Source organism: Pelophylax lessonae, assembly GCF_965119305.1.
Source record: "Pelophylax lessonae genome assembly, chromosome: 2".
NCBI classification, from domain to species: Eukaryota; Metazoa; Chordata; class Amphibia; order Anura; family Ranidae; genus Pelophylax; species Pelophylax lessonae.
In genome coordinates, this window is record NC_138769.1 from 290,592,428 (window position 1) to 290,619,079 (window position 26,652).

Sequence of the window (26,652 nt, forward strand, 5' to 3'; positions counted from 1 at the left end):
TAAAGGCAGGAGGCGGTTGGATTTAGTCCGTGCAGGGGAACAGCATAGCGTCACTGTGTGGTCTACCCCTAATGTTCCAAGAAACAAATGAAGCAAAAAATGATGGTATGCATGCCAATGAGCAAATGTTAACAGTTAAAAGAAGTTGGGAGAAACAGCCAGTCTGTAGGCTGTAAAAACGATTTCCACGTTGGATGAGAAATACGGCTACTGAGGGCCCCTTCTGAGTCGCACAACTAAAACGATACCTGTAGCAAGAGGCACGTTCTGTAAGAAGCTTACCTCAGCATGGTGAGCCAGTTGTCTGCCTCAGCCAGGGTATCAAAGAACTCAATTTTTCCCTCCATGTTGAACCCTCAGATGGTTTAGATGAAGCACGTTGTACTTTGGTGCACTCTCGAAGATGGCGGACATCATTAAAGGTCTTGCGCTTTTTCTGGAGTTCCTGCGAGCACTTTAGAAATGGCATGACTAGTGTTAGCTTATCATAGGGTCGGGTGTTTCATGGCCTCAGAATGGGGTCGTATTAATTCAGGAACCGAACCAGAAAGGGGCGAGTAGGGCCCCCAGCTGTGGGGCAATCCACAGACACTCAGTGACATACGTGGCAGAGATTTCTGGAAGGTTCAGGAGATCTTTAAAGCATACCTCCCCGAAGTCCGCTGATTGAGCCCCCTCAGGGGGGGCCAATTACTTGCATTATTACAGTTTTCGGCATTGTCAGATTTTGCCACGAGGAGTTTAACTGTGCTGCAGCTCAGCATTTGTCCACTTACTGTCCAGTGTTGTCCTCCACAGCTGAGACACGAGCTTCAGACTCGGTTAAACGGCCCCTTCTCTTATCTAGGTCATTTGAGGTTACATTCCTCTGCAAGGTGATTAATGCAGACTAGCAGTGAGGCTTTGCTCTGCTCAATGGCTGTGAGGACCAGAGATGTCTGTTAGCTGTTGCTGACCAGGCAGGAGAGTTTGATGCATCATTCACCCCCATGTCTGTTAGTCTGCAGTCTCTGAAGCAAGATGGCATCCAAAGAGGGAGCTTGAGGTACTGTCTGTCCTGGGCTGGGCTGGGCTGAGCTGCAGAAGATCGTTGCTTGGAAGGCATGAGGCCGAGCACAGTGCTGAGGAGAGCCTAATGAATCAGAAAGGGGAACCTAAAAAGCCAGGGAAATCTGCAGGATGGCAGGAGTTCCACACTTGGGTCTCCATCCAGCCACCCACTCCCCTCCCTATTGTCTTAGTCTAAAAGCATTTGTTAAAGGTGCAATTTTCATGTACTTGTATCTGTGTCAGCACCCTTCCTATGCTTGTTGGCTGGCAGCAAAACAATCGCTGGGGAGCCTCACAGGCTTGCTTTTACCCTCCACCATACAGGCACCCCAGGAGCGCCTGTAATGTGTTTATTGCTTTAAAAGCGTTTGTTACCCCAACACTTCATATTCCTGATGTGCCAGCTGTACCATGTACTTGTATGATAAAGTATGCTTTTCTTTTTGCATTGCTGCTTTTATGTGAAATCCCTGGTGTTCCTGCTAGTCCCCTTGATTTCCTATTAAAAACTGACCACACTAACCAGAAGAGCACATCGTGGTCAGTTCTCTAGCTATGCTGAAAACTTGGTGTACACTTCTCAAATGATCGGACTTGTCCTGACACTCCCCCACTGCACAGCCACTCACTGGGAAGTTCAGCGTTACTGCTGCTTCTCCACCCCAGTCTTACGCAGCTGAGAAGAGGGTATGTGATCACTTATAAAAAGAAGAAAAAAACACAAACATAATTTTGTTTTCTACTTTTTTTTTTTTTTTTTATATCTATACAAAAATGTTTGCCCTTCATTTCTATTTTAATTGCTAGTTTCCCTTTTTTTATGTTCCTGCTATATTCTAGAATTTGTCTTGATTTCTTTAATGGGGAGCTATTTTCACATCTGTAGTGTTGTATAAGCATGTACTGTCTCAGTGGTTACCACAGTGCATAGTCCCATATCCTTGGCATGCATCTTTTTACATCTGTATAGCAGCATTTTAGAAATATTTGAGATTTGTGGGTCTTGTCATACATCTATGTGCATTTCCTCTTACAGGTTCTCAACTGATGAAGGGCAGTGTTGGCTCTCCTATAATTTCACCACTCAACCTTTAATATTTACTGGTCTGGCTTCGGAACCAGGGGCTCGTTCACTGAATGTCACCGTGTGGGGGTATGAGCCAGGAATTTTTCAAAGAGTTTGGAAGTCGTACACTGTTGACTTTGCTTCCATACTAAATAAGACGTGTGAGTATCAAAGTATGTTATCTACAGTTTTCTCTTAGCTGCTTGCCAGACCTTCTCAAAGTGTTCCTAGAGGCAGGTATGTGCTTGTGGACCTCTTCAGGGGCAGTCGCCTTTTTTAAAGTTGGAGGTGCAAATCGATTTGGGTTACATTTTTACTGATGTAGCGGTGATCAGTAAAGGTTGGAATGGGCCATCAAATCTGGGTTTCTCAAGACTTTCCCTCACAAATCTTTATCACCCCTCAGGCTCTTGGTTAAAGTGAATGGGTCTGCAAAGTGTTCTGGTAGAGAAGGTCACGCTTGTTCATGCAAATTGAGGAGTTTTTGAAACTACTCAACATAGTCGGTAAGAGTAAGGCGCTTTCTTTTTCCCACTCTTCCATAAAGGCCAGATTTCTGGAGTGCATGACTAATAGTTGTCCTGTGGACAGATTCTCCCACCTGAGCTGTGGATCTCTGCAGCTCCTCCAGGGTTACCATGGGCCTCTTGGCTGTGCCTCTGATTTAATGCTCTCTTTGCCCGGCCTGTCAGTTTAGGTGGACAGCCATGTCTTAGTAGGTTTGCAGTTGTTCCATACTCCTTCTTCCTTTTTTTTTTTTCCATTTTCGGATGATGGTTTAAACAGTGCTCCGTGAGATGTTTAAAGCTTGCGAAATTTTTTTTTTATAACCTAACCCTGTTTTAAACTTCTCCAACCCTTTTATCCCTGACCTGTCTGGTGTGTTCCTTGGCCTTCATGATGCTTTTTTTTCAGTAAGGTTTTCTAACAAACCTCTTAGGGCTTCACAGAACAGCTGAGTTTATACTAGGATTAAGTTACACACAGGGCGATTTACTAATTGGGTGACTTCTGAGGGCAATTGGTTCCACTAGATTTTAGTAAGGCCCCTTTCACACGGGCTTTCCAATCAGGCCTGCCTGTCAGTTTTTTCGGGTGGACCTGATCAGATGCTCCATGTATCTCTATAGAGCGGCGGATGTCACCGCTGACATCCAATCCGTTCCTGTCCGTGAAATCCAAATGAATGGAAACCCTATTTTCCATCCGTTTGATCGGATAGAATTGGATGAAAATGAACAGGCAGTCCCTTATCGTCCGATCTCCCCATAGAGGAGAGCGGGGCTCTGACAGGTCTGTCTCTGCACACAGAGCGGAGACGGACCTGTCATCCGCCTGCTCAGCGGGAATCGGCGGGTCGATTCCCCGCTAACAAAATTGAGTCCGCTAGGCAGGAAGCCCGTGTAAAAGGACCCTAAGGGTTATCGGAGTAAAGAGGGCTGAATACAAATGCACGCCACACTTTTCAGATCTTTATTTGCAAAAAAAAAAATGTGAAAACCGTTTACCATTTACCTTCCACCTTACAATTATGTGCCACTTTTGTGTTGGTCTATCACATAAAATCCCAATAAAATACATTTACCTTTTTGGTTGTAACATGGCAAAGTGTGGAAAATTTCAAGGGGTATGAATACTTTCTAGGCAACTGTAGGTTCAGTAGAACATATTATTAAAGGATGCGTTTAGCTTTTAAAAATAAATGTACATGTTTTTGCAGGTAACAGTGTGCATTTCGCAGGAGCCTGCAAAGCATCGTGCCCACAATCAATGGATCTTGGGTGCAATGTCCTGCAGACACATGCTACAGCTTAATACCCATATGTCTATACGGGCTTCCTGTTAGAAAGCTGTAGGAAATATGAACTACGAGAGCGGTCACCAGCAACCTCCGTTAACAGAACTACAAACGGTCCGTGGCTATGGGGGAAGGGTGTGAGGACAGGTCCTAGAGCATGTTACACCCCGAAGTTTGGGTGTAACGTGTAACCTGCTTCACAAGGTGAACTTTGCTTTTAAGCTGGCCATAGATGGATTGAAATTTAGATGGTTCAGCAGGGATCGGCTTACTTTTAATCCATGTGTAGCCATTCCTGTTCAACAGAAGTCTATTGTTAAAGCGACTTCTGTAGGATGGAAATCATTTGTCACTCGGTGGCTGCAGCCACTGATTAGTGTATTCTTGTATTTGTGGATAGGGGAATCCTGTTAAAAAAATGTTTGCCTGCTGGCTGAATGTAAAAAAATGAATCTATGTCCAGATAAAGAAGAAAATTACTTTTCTCAAGCATGCAGAAGGAAAAGTGATATTTTACAGTGTTGTCTGTGGTTCGCAAGCAGCTAATCTTTTCCCCATTGCAAAATGATCATGCCTTATTCTGTATTGTCTCTGTGGTGGCAGCCATCTTGGTAGAGTCAAGGCCTTGCCTCTTTATGTCCAAGCAAGGTGAAGTGGTAAGCACAGTAGTGACATCACCAGTCTTACCCCAAATCTAGACTAGCTGTTAGCCAGCATTGCCATAGGTCTCACACAGATAAACAGCTAGAATGTAAAACTGTAGGCACAGGAGGAATTCTAGACAAAACGTATGCCTGGCTCAAATGCTCTCACATTTGCTGATGTTCCCATCCTGACCCTCACTGCCATGATCACAAGATAGTGTCTCACTGTTTCAAAAGATGTACATTCGCTAGGAGCTGTCGTTGCTGGATGTAGCGTGCCAGACACTAGCCTGGATGATAATGTTAAAGAAATATGCAAGTATTTGAGACGTGAAATGGGGACGGAGACCTCAAAATAACTTGAGGAAAGTTCAAAATGTAATCTTAGAAAGTGTTTTTACTGAAAGGGTAGTGGATGCTTGGAATAAACTTCCACCAGAGGTAGTGAGCCAGCCAACCGTAAATGGCTACAAACCTAGATCTATGCTTAGAAAAAAGTTAAGAAAAAAAATTTCAAAACGTGTATTAAAAGAAAAACAAAATGGGCAGACTCGATGGACTACTCCTAGCTTTTTTTTTTTTTTTTTTTTTCTCTGCGTTCGCTTTTCTATGGGCTTTACTAGTGCCAAAAATGGCATTTGTATGGTGCTTCCACTAGTCAACTCTGTTTAGCTTTAAAAAAAAAAAAAAATCTTCTGGGTCACTTTTCTGAAGAGTCTACCAGAAGTGAACTTGGCCTTAAAATTCCCAGAGCATGTGAAAGTGGAGGGAATTTGTTTATGCCAATCTAAGTAGGGGTAGTAATGAACTTTGTGTATAATTAGTGTAAATTGCGGGTAGTATGGTGACTTTCAAAAGACTCTTAGACTTACATCTCAAGGATCAGGAGATTGAGGGCTATGTTAGATGATTACAGTCACACACACCTACACAGGTTGAACTGGATGGACTATTGTCTTTATTCAACCTCGCCTACTATGTAACTATGTAACTATGTAAATATATGCACCTTTTTTGCTAGATGTAACTTTTTGAGAAAAGAACTTGGGTTACTACTAAAAGCAGTTTTATATAAGCATGCTCATCAGTAGCTGGTTGTAGCAGTGATCAGAAATGCTGGTATCCTGTGCCTAAATAGAGCAGTTATTGTCTGATCAGAGGGCAAACTGGAGGGCTGGGTTTGAGTGGAGGAGGAGCAATTGTCGTGTGTGATTTTTTTTTTTTTTTTCTTAAAACAGGGTAGTGCTCATCTTAGGGAAAAGTGGAGGAGTCGGGCTCTTGCTTTTCTACTGTGTAATGGTGGGTTGCAAAAAATTATTTTACTTGCACTGCCAACTGATTTGGAATGTGTTAAGATGTATTTTTGAATTGCAGGGACTTTCAATGTGGGCTCGGTTTGAACCCTGGCTGTTATCAGAACTAGCTGTGATTTTTTTTTTTTTTTTTTTCTGCGGTTATGTGCAGACATTGATGTTCCAGAAAGCAGACAAATAAAAAAGGAATGTTCTTTAAAAAGCAAAAAAAAAAATAGGTGGATCATGGATGTTGTTGTGGACTAGATTGAAATTAAATTTAGCTGGGATGGATAAGAAAGAAAATAGATGCAAGGATAAATGTTAAAGCAGACCTTCTATGAAAATAGAAAGTCCGCTTCCCTACCAGCCTCTCGCCACCTGAGCAAATAAGCTCTAAACTTTTCCAATCAATTTTTCACAAGAAATGACTAAACAAATGACTAAACTACTAACCTCAGTCTGTGTTCTGGAGCTACAGATCATGCCACTGGCCCTCACTACTTCTGCTTGGCAACTCTTAAGTCCCATGCAAATGCATTTCTGCAACCGGCTGGGATGCATTATTGTGTGATTTTGAGAGCCTAGCTATCCCATAGACAGTCAAGTGTGTTTTTTTTTTTCCAAGCAGCAGGCCCAACAGATAACAAAGTTTTTACTATCAAATACATACTGTAATTTTCCCCCACCCTTACTCCTACCCCATAAGACCCCACTACCATAAATTGTCAGGCTGAGCTAGAGCCCGCATTTCGTAAATGGCCTACTCATGACTCTGGGAGGGAACACCTGCTGCAGTGGAGTCCATCTGGAAAGGAAAATTACGGTAAGTATTTGATAGTAAAGTTTACGTTTTCCTGACAGACTTCCATGGCAGTATTCAATCTCAGAAACAACTAGCCCAAAAAACAAGGGTGGTATGTCGGAAAAGTAGTGTTTCAATCATGGCCAACAAACCCTATGGATAGATATTGACCGCATAAGGTAGTTGGCTGCACCCCACATAGAGCCAGAACAGCTTTAATGGAACATATGTCATCCTCCAACTATTCCTGGCACCCTTTCACAGGGAGACCACAAACCCTACACACTCCTGTATGGGTGTGTGGTGACTGCTTCCATAGTAATCAAGCCCTAAGCTTTATAATCCTAATGACTATCTGGAATGACCCATCCAGCAAAGATTCTGGATGACCTCTCTGTCCCACTGATTCTGCTAGAGAGAATGACAAATATGTCCTAAAACTCTGAGCAAAACAGTAGCTTGAGAGTATGCTCGAAATCACAATATACATGGCATGGAACCAGTTTTTATTGGTGGTCCTGCATATGGGAGGAACAAATCCTTTGTTCTCAGAATACTGAAGCCAACCCAGATTGCTGTCCTTTGTGGATATAAACACTACCTGTACTGGGCAGAAAACCACAAGGATCCCTCTTTGTACAAGGCCCAGAACCCGGCAAATCTCCTGACTGAGGAAAAGAACCCATAGAAAGCCTACCTTCATGACTGACACTTTACTCAAAACTGAACTAAAAGATTCCACCTGGAGCAGCAAGCTGTCAAGGGGCCTTAAAAGCCCTGATTCTGGCCATGCTTCCTGCTGAGGATGTAGACCTAGAGAGATTCACATCATGGCTCAAAACTTCAACTGGACTGGAGAGGATCCCATTTGAAGCTGTAAGTCACCAAAGGATTCTTCCTAGCCTAAAGCTGTGATCTTGGCAAACATCCTGGCTGAAGAGAGAGCCTCTAGAATGCATGTCTTAATAGGTCGGTCTTTAGACAGGCTGGACTGCAAAAAGATCTCATCTGGAGCTGGCAAGGAAGCCCAGAGCAAGAAGTAAACCCTGCCTAGAGAGACTTTGTTCTCCTTCGAGTCTCAGAGGCAACCCCCCCATCAAAGTATTGGATGAGTAAGGGATAGTCTACCCAGCAGAAATTGGCCATGACAGGGACTGCCGAGATCTGCCCTCTGAGAGCTTTAGGATCAGTTGATGTCTGGAATGCACCTGACCAGAGGACTGAAGCAAAGAAAACCAAACAGTCCAAACTGAACAAGCTATATTCAAATCCTTTTGTAGGATTTATAGATATTGGCTTAGAAAAACAGCCTGATTAGTCTCTCCTGGCAGGATGAGAAAGTGGAAGAGATGAACAAAGGTGGAATATTGCTTTTTATGACAGATTATCTCATCCAAGAAAAAGGACTTCAATCTGATACCCTGGTATCAAAGTCAGGAACCAAGGCCTGTTTGGCCAATGGGGAATAACTGCAAACAGTACCATGGTCTTAGCAACAGACCCCCCCCCCCCCCACCAAAAAAAAAAAAATTGTACTGACACCGCGTCCGCACCCAGGGCTTGGCCCGGGCCCCTAGGGAAAAGCTTTCCAGCTTGTAACAGTAAGGAGATTGTACCAGATCTAACTCTGAAATCTTGTACACAGATAAAAATCCACTTGGAGGGACCTGTATGCGGAAACCACTTCTTTCCCAATTAGGCAACAGAATATGGATTCTTCCTAGAAATTCTATGCAGATTTAAGAGATGAGGAAGATTCTACTCCACCCAGATCAGTCATCTTTACCTCTTTCAGTGGACTGATTTTGCAGGTTCTGACCTGCTTCCTGATGTAGGACACCAGAGCGGAGTTGTTCAGCCTTACTGGAGGTTAAAAAGCCTGCTGTAAGGGGACAAAAGGCAAAAGCATTAAAGAGCTGTGTGTTCAAGCTAACTTCCCAACCAGGGAGTTCTACTGGCAAAACAACTTCCTGACAGGGGAGTTCCACTGGCAATAACTCAGCAGCACAGATTTATTACTATGCCAGCACCCAGGACTTCATCTACCTGTTTGCAAGACCTGAATCGTTGGGTGGGTGATCAACATTCAAGCAAAAACCTCCTTTCAGGACAGGCTTTTTTCATTAAGCACACCTCAATATAGGGATGGGATAGACCATGATCCTGATTATCCAGTATTGAGACGCTGACAGGTGAAGAGAGGAAAGTCAGGAATACCCCAGCATCCTACCACCAGTATGCTCTAGTTGCAAAAACTATGTCCAGAACCGTGATAGCTTAAGCTCTCAAACACAAGGATTTGCGTAGGAGTCACAAGACCCTTTTTTAAAGACTAGCCAGCCAATCTCTTTAGGGTTCTGAGAACTCCCTCCGTATACTTGACAGGAATTCCTGTCTAGAGGAGGAGTGGATCAAGAACATATATGCTGCATGAGGTCTTAATCCATGTAGAAACAGAGATATTTCAGAAGATGGCTCTGAGGGTTTGGAAATAAGCATCCCTCTGAGCAACAATAGTACACCTCCTAAAATCACATCTGCTGAAATTGGAATTGCTGTCCCTAGAGACTGTAAGAACCACATTGGCTAGCAGTACTTGCTTATTGCTGGAGCAAATCATTCCTTCTGGCACATTCAGATGCTTGAAGGTGGCTGATTGACCAACATGGCCTGAAGTGCTTGACCTGAAGGTCCAACTGTCCGTGACCAAAGCTGTATCTTCCAAGCAGAAGAGGAAACCTAAGATGCGTATGGGTGGCACAAATATGAAAAAGGCCAGTAAGCAACCTCTTCCCCCAGAAGTGGAGCTCCTTGCTGACTACTTGGTCGAGGACTTTCTCTCCAATTCTTTCTGGACTTCAGGTCGGAAATGCAGGAGCAAACGCCTGCAAAATGCAAAACCGCTGCACAGAGCAGGTAACTATAGGCATGTTTAAAAAAAAAAAAATCAGGTGCAGAGGTTCTTCTCCCTGCACCCGCTGTTCCAATTTAAAAACAGAGGCTGTGAGGGCTGCTGCCCACACAGTCACTTCATCATTTACAGGAATCAGGAAATGAATGAACTACAAGTTCCGTCTTCCACCGCAGCAGGCAGCTTGTATTTCTCGATTAACTGAAAGGGTGCTGAGTCCCCCCTAGTGCCACTTCCTAGCCTTCACGCAAAGCCAGTACAGAGGTACCAGCAGAAAGCTGTAGGCATTGTCTGCAGGAACTGGACATTAAGCCCGGGATCTGCTGATTGCAGGTGCAATGCTTTGCAGGCTCCTGGGGGAAAAAAAATGTGCATTTATTTACCTAACGTGTTACTAAACCCAGGACACTACATATTCGCATTTGCAACTAGAATTAGCGACCTGGCGTCTGGGGTGCACTGCAAGAGGTGTCCTGTCCCTTTTGCGCGCCCCCAACCACTCACCGAGTGCACGGACTACCGCGCCGTCTGAAAATTGAGGCCGTGGCTTTTCGGCCTCCTTCAGTGAGAACTGGGAACTGGCGCCCTCTTGTGGTGGCTGGGAGTTTGACAAGCAGTAACTAATGGCTGTTTCCCCTGCCTGTCCTCAATGCCTGTCCATCTCCTTCCCGAAGAGGAGATGTGAGGGAAGTTTTTGCAGGCTTCATCTCCCTGTCCACTTACCTTTGCTTAAAAGTTAAGTGGACAGGGAGTGTGCTTAAAAGGTAAGTGGACAGGGATTGTGGTTATTATTATTTTATTATTTATTATTATTTATTAATTTATTTTTTTATTAAAAGCAATTTTATTTTTATTTTTTCAATTATAAAAAAATGATATATAATTTTTGTTTTTTTTTTTTCCTCATCGCCATGCCACAGCCGAAGGCCCCTTTCACACGGGCTGTCTGATCAGGGCCACCTGTCAGTTTCTAAGGCAGACCTGATCGGACCCTTCAGTCTCCTCTATGGAGCGGTAATCTGCCACCATCTGATCCTGTCCGCCAAAAAGACGGATGGTGGTTCTATTTTCTATCCATCCCGTGGATCGGATCAGATGGCATCGAATGGAAACAGACAGACAGTCTGTTTCCATCCAATTGCACTATAGAGGAGAGTGGGGTTCTAGTTGTCTTTATGTGTAAATTTAGTATGTTATTTTTTTCGAAAGAAAGCTTGGTTGTTTGTTTAAAAAAAAAAAAAAAAAAATCTGGCTCCTAACTTTTTTAGCTGGCTCCTAGATTTCAGGAAAATTTGTCAAGCCCTGGGCTTCTATTCAGCATCTAGCTAAAGCTTGTAGGAAGAGTTTTCATACTGCTCTGGCTGTTCCAAGAGGCTGCAGGATCCTTGACCCTCTGTCTGGACAGTGCTGATTGCATGTGATCAGCACAGGGTCACTCTCCCAAGAAAAGGAAACAAAAAAAAAAAAACCCCTCTCTAGCAATACACACCAAACTGAGCATGCGCAGTTTGTCTAGCCTCTGTTCTATCAGAATATGTATTTGGGACTGTGGAAGAAGGGGAGGAGAAGAGAAGACGGGATCAAGCAGTTTTATACAATGTAGAGGATTAACCCATTTGGTTCCACAGTAAGTATAACAAGCATGCTTTACTGCATATACAGACTGATTTTTACTGTTGGTTTAGTAACACTTTAAAAAAGCGAACTTCTCCTTTAAGCCTTGACTCACCATGCATAGGCAGCCTTCCATGTGCGATGGTAAATCTTGCAGGAGTTGGATTTTCTTGCCCAGAGCAAGGTGGAATAACAGTCAGATAACAATATCCTTTAGGACTTGAGTTCCAACAGCCATGCCGTTAAAACCAGTGACTGAGAAGCAAAATTAAATACTGGGCTTTAGCCCAGCAATTCTGTAAAAGGCCAAGGCTTGTCTGCCAGAAGTTTTTGAGTACATCTCCATTCCACATTCTTCTGGGCCAGTTTAGTGTGAGGTGAATGACAGGGACTCCTTCCTGCATCTTGCACAGCAGTCGAAGGAGGATCATTATTTGAGGGAAGGCATAAACCAGCTGGAATTGAGCCTAAGTAATCACCACAGCTTCTACTGGGAAGGCTAAATGGTCCTTGGTCTTTGGTATAAACTTGCTCTGTTTGTTGTTGAACCTGGAGCCCCGAATGTCCATATCTGGTTTTCCTCATTTTAGAGATGAGTCTAGGCATTGACGTAGGCAGTCTGCCTGCCAATTCTCTAGGAATGTGGACGGGTGAAAAAGCTGGAATGTTTTACCAAGGAGCGTATACCAGTTGTTTCACTTAGAGCTGTGAAGGATCTGATGCCCCTTGGACCAGTTATGTGGTCCACTGCTGTGCCATTGTCTAACTGGGCAGCCTTGTAGATGGGAGGTCCAATGTTGCAGAGACAATCTGTAGATTGGAAATTGTAGGGATCATGTCCTGGACAGTCAGGGAGTTGTAAACCCTGCCTCAACCTGTAAGGTTCGCAATGGTTACCACGTTCCAAGTCTTATGAAGGAAAGGCTTTTCCAACTCCAGGCCAGGTCTGGAGATCCCCCATGCCAGAGACAGCTTTGTTTGGCTGGACAGAATCCTTAAAGTGATACTAAGTCTTGTGTTTTTTTTTTTTCCCCCTTTAAAAACATCCATACCTGCTTTGTGAAATGGTTTAGCGCAGAGCAGCTTTGATCCTCCTCCTCTCAGGTCCCTCTTCGGCTCTCTTGGCCCCCCTACTGTTGAGTGCCACCAGAGCAAGCAGATTGCTATGAGAGCACTCAAGCCGAGCCGCCGCTCCGTGTGTCTATTCAGACACAGGGCCGCAGCTGGGCCCCCGCCCCCTCTCTTCTGATTGGCTGGGGGGTGTAGCGTCTTCTGGTGATAACCTTGTGTTGGACTTGTCCCTAAGAAAGTAGGACAGTCTTGTCTTCGTTGTAAGAGTCTAAACTGTCCCCTTCAAGGGCTAACCTCATTTGACAGCGAAGAGCTGTGTTTAGTTTGGCCTCCTTCCTTCAGCGTACAGGTCTGCTGAATGAAAGAGGACTGCAGTTCAAGAGTCAGTGTCTAACTTTTTGTGGTTCTACTTTTTCTATGAAGAAAGTGAGACCTAGATCATTGGGGAGGACTGACCCCGTAGTTTTTGACGGCGTGACTAAAGTAAGATGCAAAAAAAAAAAGAGAACCTTGACTTCAAGGACTTTGAGGACTGTTGTACCACTGAGTGAAGGGGGGAAAGGATTAAGAATAAGGGAGTGCTGAAGATTAAACGCATTAAAGCTATTGCATTGGTTAAGGGGTCTCCTATCTATTAAATAGAAGATCACTCTGGAAACCTTAAGAGTTACTTAATCTACCTCAAAACTCCCATAAAAATAAAAGGACAGTGCATGGAGCAAAAGCGGTAAAGGAGGCTTGGAAAGGAGTAATAAAAGCACTATGATAGGCAAAGCATTGAAAGGAGCTGGGGCAAACCCCCTGAAGATAGGTGCCAGCCCAGGTACAATAATAAAAATAACATTTATGATGAAAAACAAACAGGAACTTGTGGAAAACTGTCTGGGACCAATAAAAATGGATAGGACAGGCTTTTAGGCTTTCAATGGAAGCTAACAGCTCATATCCAACAAAAGGGAGACAGAATGAAAGTGAGAGTGAAGAAAGAAACATAGAAAATCAAGTGGCTAAAGCCCTGCTTCCATCAAAAACAGAAATGGCGGATATGTTTGCTAAACTGGAACAGTCCTTAAAGATTTGGCCACGTTACATGGAGATCTGGGCCAGATACTAAAACGGGTAGAAGAAACGGAAGGTGAACTGGATGCCCATACTAGAGAAATAAAAAATCTTAAGGCACAAATGGAAGGGGAAGGGAAGATCTAAAGGTCATCTAGAGCAGTGGTTCCCAACACCGGTCCTCAGGACCCATTAACAGGCCAAATTTTAAGACCAGAATACTGCAGTCAATGAGCAGCAAATGATCTCACCTGTGATGTATTTCAGTTATCTTGCAAACCTGCGGAAAGGAGTTGAGAACCACTGATCTAGAGGGATAAGAGGGGAATTGAGAAGTAATAGATATGGGATGGGGGAGGCCTAGTTTAGGAGTTGGTAGGATACATCGCCACTAAGCAGAAGGGGGTGTTGTGTCAATCCGGCGAGCAGGGACAGAGTTCCACCTCAAGGGGAGAGGTTCGATAAGCAGTCAACGACAAAATGGATAAGCCTGCAATCGACCCGAAGGTCAGTAGAGGACCACAATCCCCAATATTATGGGTTACAGGGGTTGGGAGGGAGGCGGGTAGGGGGGGTATGGGGGGGAGGGAACCTCCGCGTAAGAGTTTTTTTAGAAACGTTCTTAGAGATCCCTTAAACCTTGTAAATTGCTCTCATCCAACCCTCTCCCTCACTAGAGTCCGGCCAGGAGGAAAGAGTTTTAATGTGGAGGAAGGTGCAGGGGGGAGAGGGAGAAGGATGGATGGAGACCAAGCATGGGAGAAATACATTTTCTAACCTGTAATGTTCGTGGGGTAAACTCACCAGGGAAAAGACATACCATATTAAAAGAAATCAAACAATATGTAGAGGGGATACTATTCCTCCAGGAGACAGTTTTGTTGTTTTTATTTATTTTATTTTTTTCTCATGAATCAAATATAACATTTTCAAAAGCTTGCCCAACCTGGTTCTATGGTATTTCAACAACAAAAAGGGCTAAGGGAGTGGCCATTAGAATGGCTAGAAGCCTACAGTTCACCCTGGGTGATAGGATGGTAGACCTGGAGGGCAGGTTTTTGAAAGGAAAATTATTTTAACACAGAATGCACACTAGCGAACATTTATTGTCCTAATAAAAATCTAACAGGGTATCTAGAAGCAATAATGGGGAAATTAATGTAAAGTAGGCTATGTGATCATGGCAGGGGATTTTAATTTTAGCATGAACCCCAACATGGATAATGTCACATGCACGGGGGATAAAAAAATCAACAAATTTTGAGAATGAAAAAATGTTTAACAAACAATAGGTATATGGAGGGCCCAACACCCCAAAATATTAGGTTACACATTTTATTCACCAGTGCATGAATCTTATTCCAGAATCCATTACATAATGGTAGAATATAGATTATTGGAGTCAGTAGTAAAAACAAATATCGGGATAGCAATGTTATCGGACCATGCCCCAGTAGGAGCCAAAAAAGAGGAACATATGAAGAATAAATGAAGATTTATTACAGGCTATAGAAGTGAAAGAAAGGATTAAAAAGAACTAGAACAATTTTTTTAATTAAATGAACGGGTGAGGTATCGAATGCTACAGTATGGGAAGCCCCGCAAGGCCTACATAAGGGGCATTCTGCTATCTATGGGAGCGAAATAAGCGTAAGAGCACCAAGAACAGGGACCTTCTAATAAAAAAAATCTACGAACTAGAACAAAAATTTTAACAAAAAGTCGATAAGGACGTCCAACATGCCCTGGAGAAAAGAGACCATTTAAAGGAGTTTATGGAGCAAGATACTAGGCAAGTATTCAATAGCACTGCAAAAGAAAGGTACCAATGGGGGAATAAATCACGAAAATTCCTAGCAAGAATGTTAAGGAAGAAAAAATCAATAAATTATATAGGGAAAATAAAAGATAACAGAAGGAGAGGTGGTGTTCTCTACCCCAGAAATCGCAGAGGGATTCCAAAGTTGTTCTAGTACTTTATATTCAATAAAACAAAAAAGCTCATTCGAAGAAGTGGAAAGAACTATAAAAATAAGATAATTTATGAGAGGCTAGGTTACCCCAAATCGCAGAGGAAAACACTGGAGGATTTGGAAAAGCCAATCCCAGAAAAGGAGATCAATATTGCGCTGAAAGAATCCGGATCAGGAAAGAGTCCGGGCCCTGACGGGTTTACAACGATCTATTTTTAAAAATGTAAAGAACCGTTAACAAAAATGTGTGCATATATGAACAGGTTGGGATTACATTTTGAAATGAGAAGGGAAACCCTATTAGCATCTATAACAATTCTACCTAAAGGGGGAAAGACCTAACCCTCTGCTCAAGCTACAGACCAGTAGCATTATGGAATGCTGACACTAAGATATTCGCCAAAATCATGGCAACAAGAATAAGCAAAGATTGTGCACAGAATGACTGTGCTGATACCCCTCGTGGACTATACTTGACGGCCCATATGAATGTAGGTATAAAATAACATCTTGAATTCAGTAGACATGTAATAAATACAAAAGTGAAGTCCCAATTAGGATGGATTTAAAAACAACAGAGTACCCATTACATACACAGATATAAATGATATCTCTAAATTGTACCGCCACCTAGGGAGTACCATGGGCCGGCTGTGTAGTGTAGATGTCTGATTCATCAAACATGTTTCAGACTTTGAAGAAGGTCTCGACAAACTGAGACCTATCAAAGGGTACTATTAGAGGCTCTGAAGAAGAGGCGCTGCCTCGAAACGCGTTAGCCTGTACAGCTTCGGGGGACGATCCTATTCCAATCTCGATGCTGAGGATTGTATACTTTGTTTGATGTGCCTTTTATCAAGAACTTGTTTGTGAGTATTTTTAATTCATTATTTTAATAAACCTACTTAAAGGATAATGCACTAGGCCGGTGCGCCCTTGTGTGTGTGTGTGTGTCGTTTCAGTGTTCCCAGATCACCCTGGTCTAGTGAGGTGCTGCAAGGCTGAAGCATTATAAGGTTGCCGAGATATCTGTTCTCATCTACAAGTTGAGCTGGATAAAGAATTGCACCACTCAGAGTGCAGGGAATAGGTGCCGAGCACCGACAGTGTACCTACTTGCATGTTTCAGACTTAGTTTGTTGAGACCTTCTTCAGAGACATATCAAAAGGTACTATTTACATTCTGAAACATAAACATGCACTAGTCGGCTCCATTAACACCTGAGCGTATCGTTTTCAGATGTTTTTTTGATAGGGTCTGTAAGATCTTGACAATGCTGGCAGAGGGCGGAAGATACCCCCATACATTGAAAAATGGGAGAAGGAATTGGGCACACGGGTGGATGATCAACATTTAAAGAAAATTTTAAAAATGGTGCACAGTTCATCGGTGGATATAAACACTATAGAAATGAACTAGAAGTGCCTTGCTAGATGGTATATCACACCAGAAATAGTACACAAATGCCACATAGAAAAATCTAAAAATTGTTACAGGCTGTGAAACAGGAAACATGTCCCACATATGGTGGGAATGCCATAAAGTAAAGATACTGGAGAGAAGAATTCATACAGATAAGAGATCCCGAATATAGGAATCCCGTAAGACCCATGGGTCTCCATTTCATTATACAGAAAAACCAATTCGAGTACAAGAACCTCATAATCCCACACTTAATGAACGCAGCGAAAAGTTTAATTCCACAGTAAGACTGGGTGAGAAAAGTAGACACTAGATATAACCGGGGTCCTCAATAGGCGGACTCCGGGCCGCCTCCGGACCCACACGGATTAAAATCTGGACCGCCGAAGCGGTCTGCTTCCTTCTGTCTCAGCGGGGGACAGAATGGAGAGGATCGGGAGGATCGGAGTGGCTGTGTTTAGCGCTGCATGATTACAAAAAGCCGAGTACAAGTTCTTCTGCGGCGGAGAGGATGTCCTACCAAGTCCTGCCTCCTGGGCCGGCTCTTACCTATGATAGACAGAACACTGGTGACGTCTATCATAGGAGCCGGTGTCCAGGAGGCGGGACTTTGTAGGACATCCTCTCCGTCGGGTAAGAATAACTTGTACTCGGCTTTTTGTAATCATGCAGCGCTAAACACAGCCACTCCGATCCTCTCAATTCTAACCCCCCCCGCTGATGACAGAAGGAAGCAGACCGCTTCGGCGGTCCAGATTAATGGGGGCACGCACACTGGTCACTGCATTATTGGGGGCACAAACACTGGTCACTCTGCATTATTGGGGGCACGCACACTGGTCACTGCATTATTGGGGGCACAAACACTGGTCACTCTGCATTATTGGGGGCACGCACACTGGTCACTGCATTATTGGGGGCACAAACACTGGTCACTCTGCATTATTGGGGGCACGCACACTGGTCACTGCATTATTGGGGGCACGCACACTTTTCACTCTGCATTATTGGGGGCACACACACTGGTCACTGCATTATTGGGGGCACACACACTGGTCACTGCATTATTGGGGGCACACACACTGGTCACTCTGCATTATTGAGGGCACACACACTGGTCACTCTGCATTATTGGGGGCACACACACTGGTCAATCTGCATTATTGGGGGCACGCACACTGGTCACTGCATTATTGGGGGCACGCACACTTTTCACTCTGCATTATTGGGGGCACACACACTGGTCATTGCATTATTGGGGGCACACACACTGGTCACTGCATTATTGGGGGCACACACACTGGTCACTCTGCATTATTGAGGGCACACACACTGGTCACTCTGCATTATTGGGGACACACACACTGGTCACTCTGCATTAATGGGGGCATGCACACGGTCGCTCTGCATTAATGGGGGCACGCACACGGTCGCTCTGCATTAATGGGGGCACGCACACTGGTCATTCTGCATTAATGGGGGCACGCACACGGTCGCTCTGCATTAATGGGGGCACGCACACTGGTCAATCTGCATTAATGGGGGCACGCACATGGTCGCTCTGCATTAATGGGGGCACGCACATGGTCGCTCTGCATTAATGGGGGCACGCACATGGTCGCTCTGCATTAATGGGGGCACGCACATGGTCGCTCTGCATTAATAGGGGAACACACATGGTCGCTCTGCATTAATGGGGGCACGCACAATGGTCGCTCTGCATTGGATGGGGGCAGGTTTTGGGGAATGCCTTTTTTTGTTGTTGGCGTTCTGTATTTGGAATTTGACGGTCACTTTTCCGGACCTAGGACTGAATGGAAAATTTGTAAGTGGACCTTTCAAGTTTACATTTGAGTACCCCTGAGTAGTGTTGAGCGAACACGGACTGTATTATTCGTGTTCGTACCGAATAATTGGATTTTTTTTACCCGAACACGGACACGGACACTTTACTGTATGTTCGGGTAAAAATCCGTGTTCGGTCGTTTTATTTCCGGGTTTTGCATGCTTTGGCGCTCTTTTCATGGCGGGCTTTCAACAGCCAATCAACAATCGTTTAACTGGTGTGCCTTAAGCCATCCCAGCCATGCCTGCAAATGTCTTAGTAGCTGTGATTGGCCGTCTGAAGCATGTGACCAAGTCTTTATAAGTTCGAGGCAGCCGCCGCAGCAGCGTCATTCTGCTGCTTAGCTAAGGGACAGAGCACACATCAATGTGCTGGCTGCTGATTAGGGAAAGATAGGCAGGAAAAAACCATTTGTGTCCGGATAGAATTGAGGGACAGGTCGGAGTGTTTAGGCAGGGCGAGTTGTAGGCATTTTAGGGATAGAGTCTGCTGAATTATAGGGTCAGTGTCTTCTACAAACTACAATCGATATTGCTGTGTGGGGGGTGGGGTGAATCTGCACTCAATCCTGATCTACGATCTCTTCTCAATCCTGTTAGGGACAGAGTCTGCTGAATTTTAGGGAAACTGTGTTCTACAAACTACAATCGATATTGCTGTGTGGTGTGGGATTGGAGATAGGCAGGTGTCAGTGATCCACATCCATTTTTCTGTGTGTGAGCTGCAGTGAACACAATCTTTTTGGGCTGCAGTGAACACAATCTTTTTGGGCTGCAGTGAACACAATCTTTTTGGGCTGCAGTGAACACAATCTTTTTGGGGTGCAGTGAACAAAATCTTTTTGGGGTGCAGTGAACACAATCCTTTTTGGTGTGCAGTGAACACAATCTTTTTGGGGTGCAGTGAACAAAATCCTTTGTGGGGTGCAGTGAACACAATCTTTTTGGGGTGCAGTGAACACAATCTTTTTGGGGTGGAGTGAACAACATCCTTTTTGGGGTGCAGTGAACAACATCCTTTTTGGGGTGCAGTGAACAAAATCCTTTTTGGGGTGCAGTGAACACAATCTTTGTGGGGTACAGTGAACAGAATCTTTGTGGGGTGCAGTGAACACAATCTTTGGGGGGTACAGTGAACACAATCTTTGTGAGGTGCAGTGAACACAATCTTTGTGGGGTGCAGTGAACACAATCATTGTGGGGTGCAGTGAACTCAATCTTTGTGGGGTACAGTGAACACAATCTCATACTTCTGAAGATTTGAGGGTGCTGCCTGTTCCATACTCCCCCTACTCCTCATCTAGCCTTTTAGGGGTACAAACAATAGTAATTGGGGCCTAGTGTGGTTGTGTACGTGTGATATACATACACTTTTTTTGGATCATATTTTCTATTCCGCTATTTAATCAAAAACCTTTGGGGATCAGTTAAATTGGGGGATAGTCTGTGTTGGTACGTGTGAGAGAGATCCACCTTTCCAAGTTGTTGGGGTTCATCTCATACTTCTGAAGGTTTGAGGGTGCTGCCTGTTCCATACTCCCCCTACTCCTAGCCTTTTAGGGGTACAAACAATAGTAATTGGGGCCTAGTGTGGTTGTGTACGTGTGATATACATACACTTTTTTTGGATCATATTTTCTATTCCGCTATTTAATCAAAAACCTTTGGGGATCAGTTAAATTGGGGGATGGTCTGTGTTGGTACGTGTGAGAGAGATCCACCTTTCCAAGTTGTTGGGGTTCATCTCATACTTCTGAAGGTTTGAGGGTGCTGCCTGTTCCATACCCCCCCTACTCCTCATCTAGCCTTTTAGGGGTACAAACAATAGTAATTGGGGCCTAGTGTGGTTGTGTACGTGTGATATACATACACTTTTTTTGGATCATATTTTCTATTCCGCTATTTAATCAAAAACCTTTGGGGATCAGTTAAATTGGGGGATAGTCTGTGTTGGTACGTGTGAGAGAGATCCACCTTTCCAAGTTGTTGGGGTTCATCTCATACTTCTGAAGGTTTGAGGGTGCTGCCTGTTCCATACCCCCCCTACTCCTCATCTAGCCTTTTAGGGGTACAAACAATAGTAATTGGGGCCTAGTGTGGTTGTGTACGTGTGATATACATACACTTTTTTTGGATCATATTTTCTATTCCGCTATTTAATCAAAAACCTTTGGGGATCAGTTAAATTGGGGGATAGTCTGTGTTGGTACGTGTGAGAGAGATCCACCTTTCCAAGTTGTTGGGGTTCATCTCATACTTCTGAAGGTTTGAGGGTGCTGCCTGTTCCATACCCCCCCTACTCCTCATCTAGCCTTTTAGGGGTACAAACAATAGTAATTGGGGCCTAGTGTGGTTGTGTACGTGTGATATACATACACTTTTTTTGGATCATATTTTCTATTCCGCTATTTAATCAAAAACCTTTGGGGATCAGTTAAATTGGGGGATAGTCTGTGTTGGTACGTGTGAGAGAGATCCACCTTTCCAAGTTGTTGGGGTTCATCTCATACTTCTGAAGGTTTGAGGGTGCTGCCTGTTCCATACCCCCCCTACTCCTCATCTAGCCTTTTAGGGGTACAAACAATAGTAATTGGGGCCTAGTGTGGTTGTGTACGTGTGATATACATACACTTTTTTTGGATCATATTTTCTATTCCGCTATTTAATCAAAAACCTTTGGGGATCAGTTAAATTGGGGGATAGTCTGTGTTGGTACGTGTGAGAGAGATCCACCTTTCCAAGTTGTTGGGGTTCATCTCATACTTCTGAAGGTTTGAGGGTGCTGCCTGTTCCATACCCCCCCTACTCCTCATCTAGCCTTTTAGGGGTACAAACAATAGTAATTGGGGCCTAGTGTGGTTGTGTACGTGTGATATACATACTTTTTTTGGATCATATTTTCTATTCCGCTATTTAATCAAAAACCTTTGGGGATCAGTTAAATTGGGGGATAGTCTGTGTTGGTACGTGTGAGAGAGATCCACCTTTCCAAGTTGTTGGGGTTCATCTCATACTTCTGAAGGTTTGAGGGTGCTGCCTGTTCCATACTCCCCCTACTCCTCATCTAGCCTTTTAGGGGTACAAACAATAGTAATTGGGGCCCAGTGTGGTTGTGTACGTGTGATATACATACACTTTTTTTGGATCATATTTTCTATTCCGCTATTTAATCAAAAACCTTTGGGGATCAGTTAAATTGGGGGATAGTCTGTGTTGGTACGTGTGAGAGAGATCCACCTTTCCAAGTTGTTGGGGTTCATCTCATACTTCTGAAGGTTTGAGGGTGCTGCCTGTTCCATACTCCCCCTACTCCTCATCTAGCCTTTTAGGGGTACAAACAATAGTAATTGGGGCCCAGTGTGGTTGTGTACGTGTGATATACATACACTTTTTTTGGATCATATTTTCTATTCCGCTATTTAATCAAAAACCTTTGGGGATCAGTTAAATTGGGGGATAGTCTGTGTTGGTACGTGTGAGAGAGATCCACCTTTCCAAGTTGTTGGGGTTCATCTCATACTTCTGAAGGTTTGAGGGTGCTGCCTGTTCCATACTCCCCCTACTCCTCATCTAGCCTTTTAGGGGTACAAACAATAGTAATTGGGGCCTAGTGTGGTTGTGTACGTGTGATATACATACACTTTTTTTGGATCATATTTTCTATTCCGCTATTTAATCAAAAACCTTTGGGGATCAGTTAAATTGGGGGATAGTCTGTGTTGGTACGTGTGAGAGAGATCCACCTTTCCAAGTTGTTGGGGTTCATCTCATACTTCTGAAGGTTTGAGGGTGCTGCCTGTTCCATACCCCCCCTACTCCTCATCTAGCCTTTTAGGGGTACAAACAATAGTAATTGGGGCCTAGTGTGGTTGTGTACGTGTGATATACATACACTTTTTTTGGATCATATTTTCTATTCCGCTATTTAATCAAAAACCTTTGGGGATCAGTTAAATTGGGGGATAGTCTGTGTTGGTACGTGTGAGAGAGATCCACCTTTCCAAGTTGTTGGGGTTCATCTCATACTTCTGAAGGTTTGAGGGTGCTGCCTGTTCCATACCCCCCCTACTCCTCATCTAGCCTTTTAGGGGTACAAACAATAGTAATTGGGGCCTAGTGTGGTTGTGTACGTGTGATATACATACACTTTTTTTGGATCATATTTTCTATTCCGCTATTTAATCAAAAACCTTTGGGGATCAGTTAAATTGGGGGATAGTCTGTGTTGGTACGTGTGAGAGAGATCCACCTTTCCAAGTTGTTGGGGTTCATCTCATACTTCTGAAGGTTTGAGGGTGCTGCCTGTTCCATACCCCCCCTACTCCTCATCTAGCCTTTTAGGGGTACAAACAATAGTAATTGGGGCCTAGTGTGGTTGTGTACGTGTGATATACATACACTTTTTTTGGATCATATTTTCTATTCCGCTATTTAATCAAAAACCTTTGGGGATCAGTTAAATTGGGGGATAGTCTGTGTTGGTACGTGTGAGAGAGATCCACCTTTCCAAGTTGTTGGGGTTCATCTCATACTTCTGAAGGTTTGAGGGTGCTGCCTGTTCCATACTCCCCCTACTCCTAGCCTTTTAGGGGTACAAACAATAGTAATTGGGGCCTAGTGTGGTTGTGTACGTGTGATATACATACACTTTTTTTGGATCATATTTTCTATTCCGCTATTTAATCAAAAACCTTTGGGGATCAGTTAAATTGGGGGATAGTCTGTGTTGGTACGTGTGAGAGAGATCCACCTTTCCAAGTTGTTGGGGTTCATCTCATACTTCTGAAGGTTTGAGGGTGCTGCCTGTTCCATACCCCCCCTACTCCCCATCTAGCCTTTTAGGGGTACAAACAATAGTAATTGGGGCCTAGTGTGGTTGTGTACGTGTGATATACATACACTTTTTTTGGATCATATTTTCTATTCCGCTATTTAATCAAAAACCTTTGGGGATCAGTTAAATTGGGGGATAGTCTGTGTTGGTACGTGTGAGAGAGATCCACCTTTCCAAGTTGTTGGGGTTCATCTCATACTTCTGAAGGTTTGAGGGTGCTGCCTGTTCCATACTCCCCCTACTCCTCATCTAGCCTTTTAGGGGTACAAACAATAGTAATTGGGGCCCAGTGTGGTTGTGTACGTGTGATATACATACACTTTTTTTGGATCATATTTTCTATTCCGCTATTTAATTTAACTGGGCCTCCATGCGAGACCTGTGTGCCTTGATGCGCTGTTTTGAGTACTCCACCAACATGGCCAGTGGCAATGACGCCGTTCTCAGCTTAACTATCCCACTTCTATGCCTCCTTGAAAAAACAATTCGGGCGATGATGGAAGAGGATGTGGCACAGGATGAGGAGGAGGAGGAGGATGAAGAGGTAACATTTCCAAGGCTTTCAGGGCAGTCATTCGCAAGGGGCTCCGAGGGTGGGTTCCTGCACACGCAAACGCCAGGGACGCAATTGTCCAGCAGGGGCACAGTTCTGGAGGATGAGGAGGATGAGGAGGAGGAGGAGCTGGAGGAGGAGATGGAACCATGTTCACAGCAGGGTGGCACCCAGGCCAGCTCATGGCCATCACTGGTGCGTGGCTGGGGGGATACAGAGGACACGGACGATACACCTCCCACAGAGGACAGCCTTTCGTTGCCTCTGGGCAGCCTGGCACACATGAGCGATTACATGCTGCAGTGTCTCCACAACGACCGCCGAGTTGCCCACATTCTAACTTGTGCTGATTACTGGGTGGCCACGCTGCTGGATCCCCGTTACAAGGACAACGTACCGTCCTTAATTCACTCACTGGAGCGCGATCGCAAGATGCGCGAGTACAAGCGCACGCTGGTAGACGCCATGCTGCTGGCATTCCCATCTGACAGCGGGGCCACAGTGGAAGCACAAGGCAGAGGAGGAGGAGGAGGAGGTCGCCAACGCAACCAGGGCACCGCCAGCACCTCAGAAGGCAGGGTTAGCATGGCCGAAATGTGGAAAAGCTTTGTCAGCACGCCACAACAAACAGCAGCACCAGCAGCTCAGATGGAACGTCTTAGCAGGAGGCAGCATTTTACCAACATGGTGGAGCAGTATGTGTGCACACGCCTACATGTAGTGAATGACGGGTCTGCCCCCTTCAACTTCTGGGTCTCCAAATTGGGCACATGGCCTGAGCTTGCCCTTTACGCCTTGGAGGTGCTGGCGTGCCCTGCAGCCAGTGTATTATCTGAACGGGTATTTAGCACGGCTGGGGGCGTTATAACAGACAAGCGCAGCCGCCTGTCCAGAGACAATGTGGACAAGCTCACGTTCATTAAAATGAACCAGGCATGGATCCCACGGGACTTTTCCGTACCTTATGCAGAATAGCAATGGATACCGACCTTACCCACCCATTGTTCCATTTTTGCTCTTTCTCACTCTTTTGGGGTGTACCCTCATTTAAAATTTTTGAAAAGAAGCAGTGTTGGCTACCTCGTCCTCCTCCTCAGGGCCAGATTAATGTAGGGGCTATTGGAGCTGCAGCTCCAGGCCCCTACCTTTTATATAGGCCCCGGGTTGGCCATATTCACTGTTACCGCTCTTCTGTCACTTGTAAACACAGAAGTCTGGCTTCTATGCTCGCTTCCCCAGGCAGCACCCTCAGAACCTCCCCACACAGCGTGAAGGCCGGACAAGGAGGGACAGTTGGCGATGCATGGATGTGTTTATGGGCTTCAGAGACAGCATCCCATGTTGAATTAGGCATGCATGGCTGCACCCTTCCTCCTCTGGGTGCATGGCAAGGCACGGCCCTTAAGGCCCTTCAAAATCCTCGGCACCAAGCCCATGATGCTGTTAATCCGGCCCTGGTCCTCCTCCACCGCCGCTTCCACCTACACCGCCCATAGGTGTGCGCAGCCTATTGCATTAAGGTGTGCACCCCAAAGTTGAAATACACATGCATGTGTTTGCCAGCAGGGAGAGTAATGTATCGGGGCCATGTACCTGTAGGCAAGGAGAAATAGAGCAGAGCAGGTCCCAGGGAGATCTTTCCCATCTCCTCACTGGCAATGCTATGTGCCCTAGGTGATTAGGGTGTGCCCAGGCACACCCAGCACACCCTGTGCGCACGCCTATGTCACCGCCACATCCACCACCACCTCAACCTCCCTCCTACTCCATATGGGCCTCGTCCTTCAGAGATGAAGAAGAACATTGTTTTATTTTTCTGTTTTTTTTTGTTGTTTTAAGTTATTTCCCTATCCACATTTGTTTGCAGAGCACTTGCCATGCTCTTAATTACGTTTTGCTGCCATTTGCAGCACTCTAGCCCTTTCCTTTGGTGTTTTAGAGCCATTTTAGTGCCTTAAAGTTCGGGTCCCCATTGACTTCAATGGGGTTCGGTGTCCGGGAAAAGTTCGGTAAAAGTCCGGGACACGGACCCGGACTTTTTTTTAAAGTTCGGTCGAACACGGACATCTAGGTGTCCGCTCAACCCTACCCCTGAGATATAATATGGAACACCTGCGATGTAGCGAAAGGGTGGAGAGGGAAAAATTGTCTCACATTGGAAAGTTGGAGTAAATATAAAAAAACAACAAAATATATGGCGTTAATGGGAGCTTATAAAATTAATGAAATGGGAGGCGGAAAAGGGGGGGGGGTTGGGTTATTGGGGTGGGACGGGGTATTTGTATGTTGAAAATGTAAGATGTTGAACAGCATATTTTATTTATATATTGGAAAATAATAAACCTAATATAAAAAAAAATAGTGTCCCCCCTACCCCTAGTGGCCTTTTTGGAGTGGATCGGACCCCTGGGCTTCCCCCCCCCCCCAGTCTAAACATTTACTGCAGGTCTTTCAGCCCCCCAAATCCCACTCCCCCGGTTGTGGTTGTGAGCTGGCCTTGCCACTGGCTCCTAAGGGGGGTTGGTTGTAGTTGCCTGCTGACTGGGTTTTTTTGAGTGCACAATGGGGAGTTAAGCAGGTTTCCTGCCTCCTGGGGGTTAGTGACTGGGGCAGGGATGTCCCCTGGGCTCCCTGTGGTGGTTGTTTGGGCTGTGGGAGCGGTTGTTTTACCATCTGCAGGTACGTGCCTCGCGCAGCTGTTTCGGGCCAAAAAT

General features: G+C 44.8%; 1 protein-coding gene across 1 annotated transcript in view; it reads left to right on the forward strand.

Annotated features, from left to right (window-relative positions):
- The window catches only part of SORT1 (sortilin 1), a 252,133-nt gene that overhangs the window by 170,666 nt on the left and 54,815 nt on the right, over positions 1 to 26,652 (forward strand). Inside the window, exon 14 of the mRNA XM_082244645.1 lies at positions 2,087 to 2,277. Coding sequence (XP_082100771.1) covers positions 2,087 to 2,277 — 191 coding nt within the window. The remainder of the gene's footprint in view (positions 1 to 2,086; positions 2,278 to 26,652) is intronic.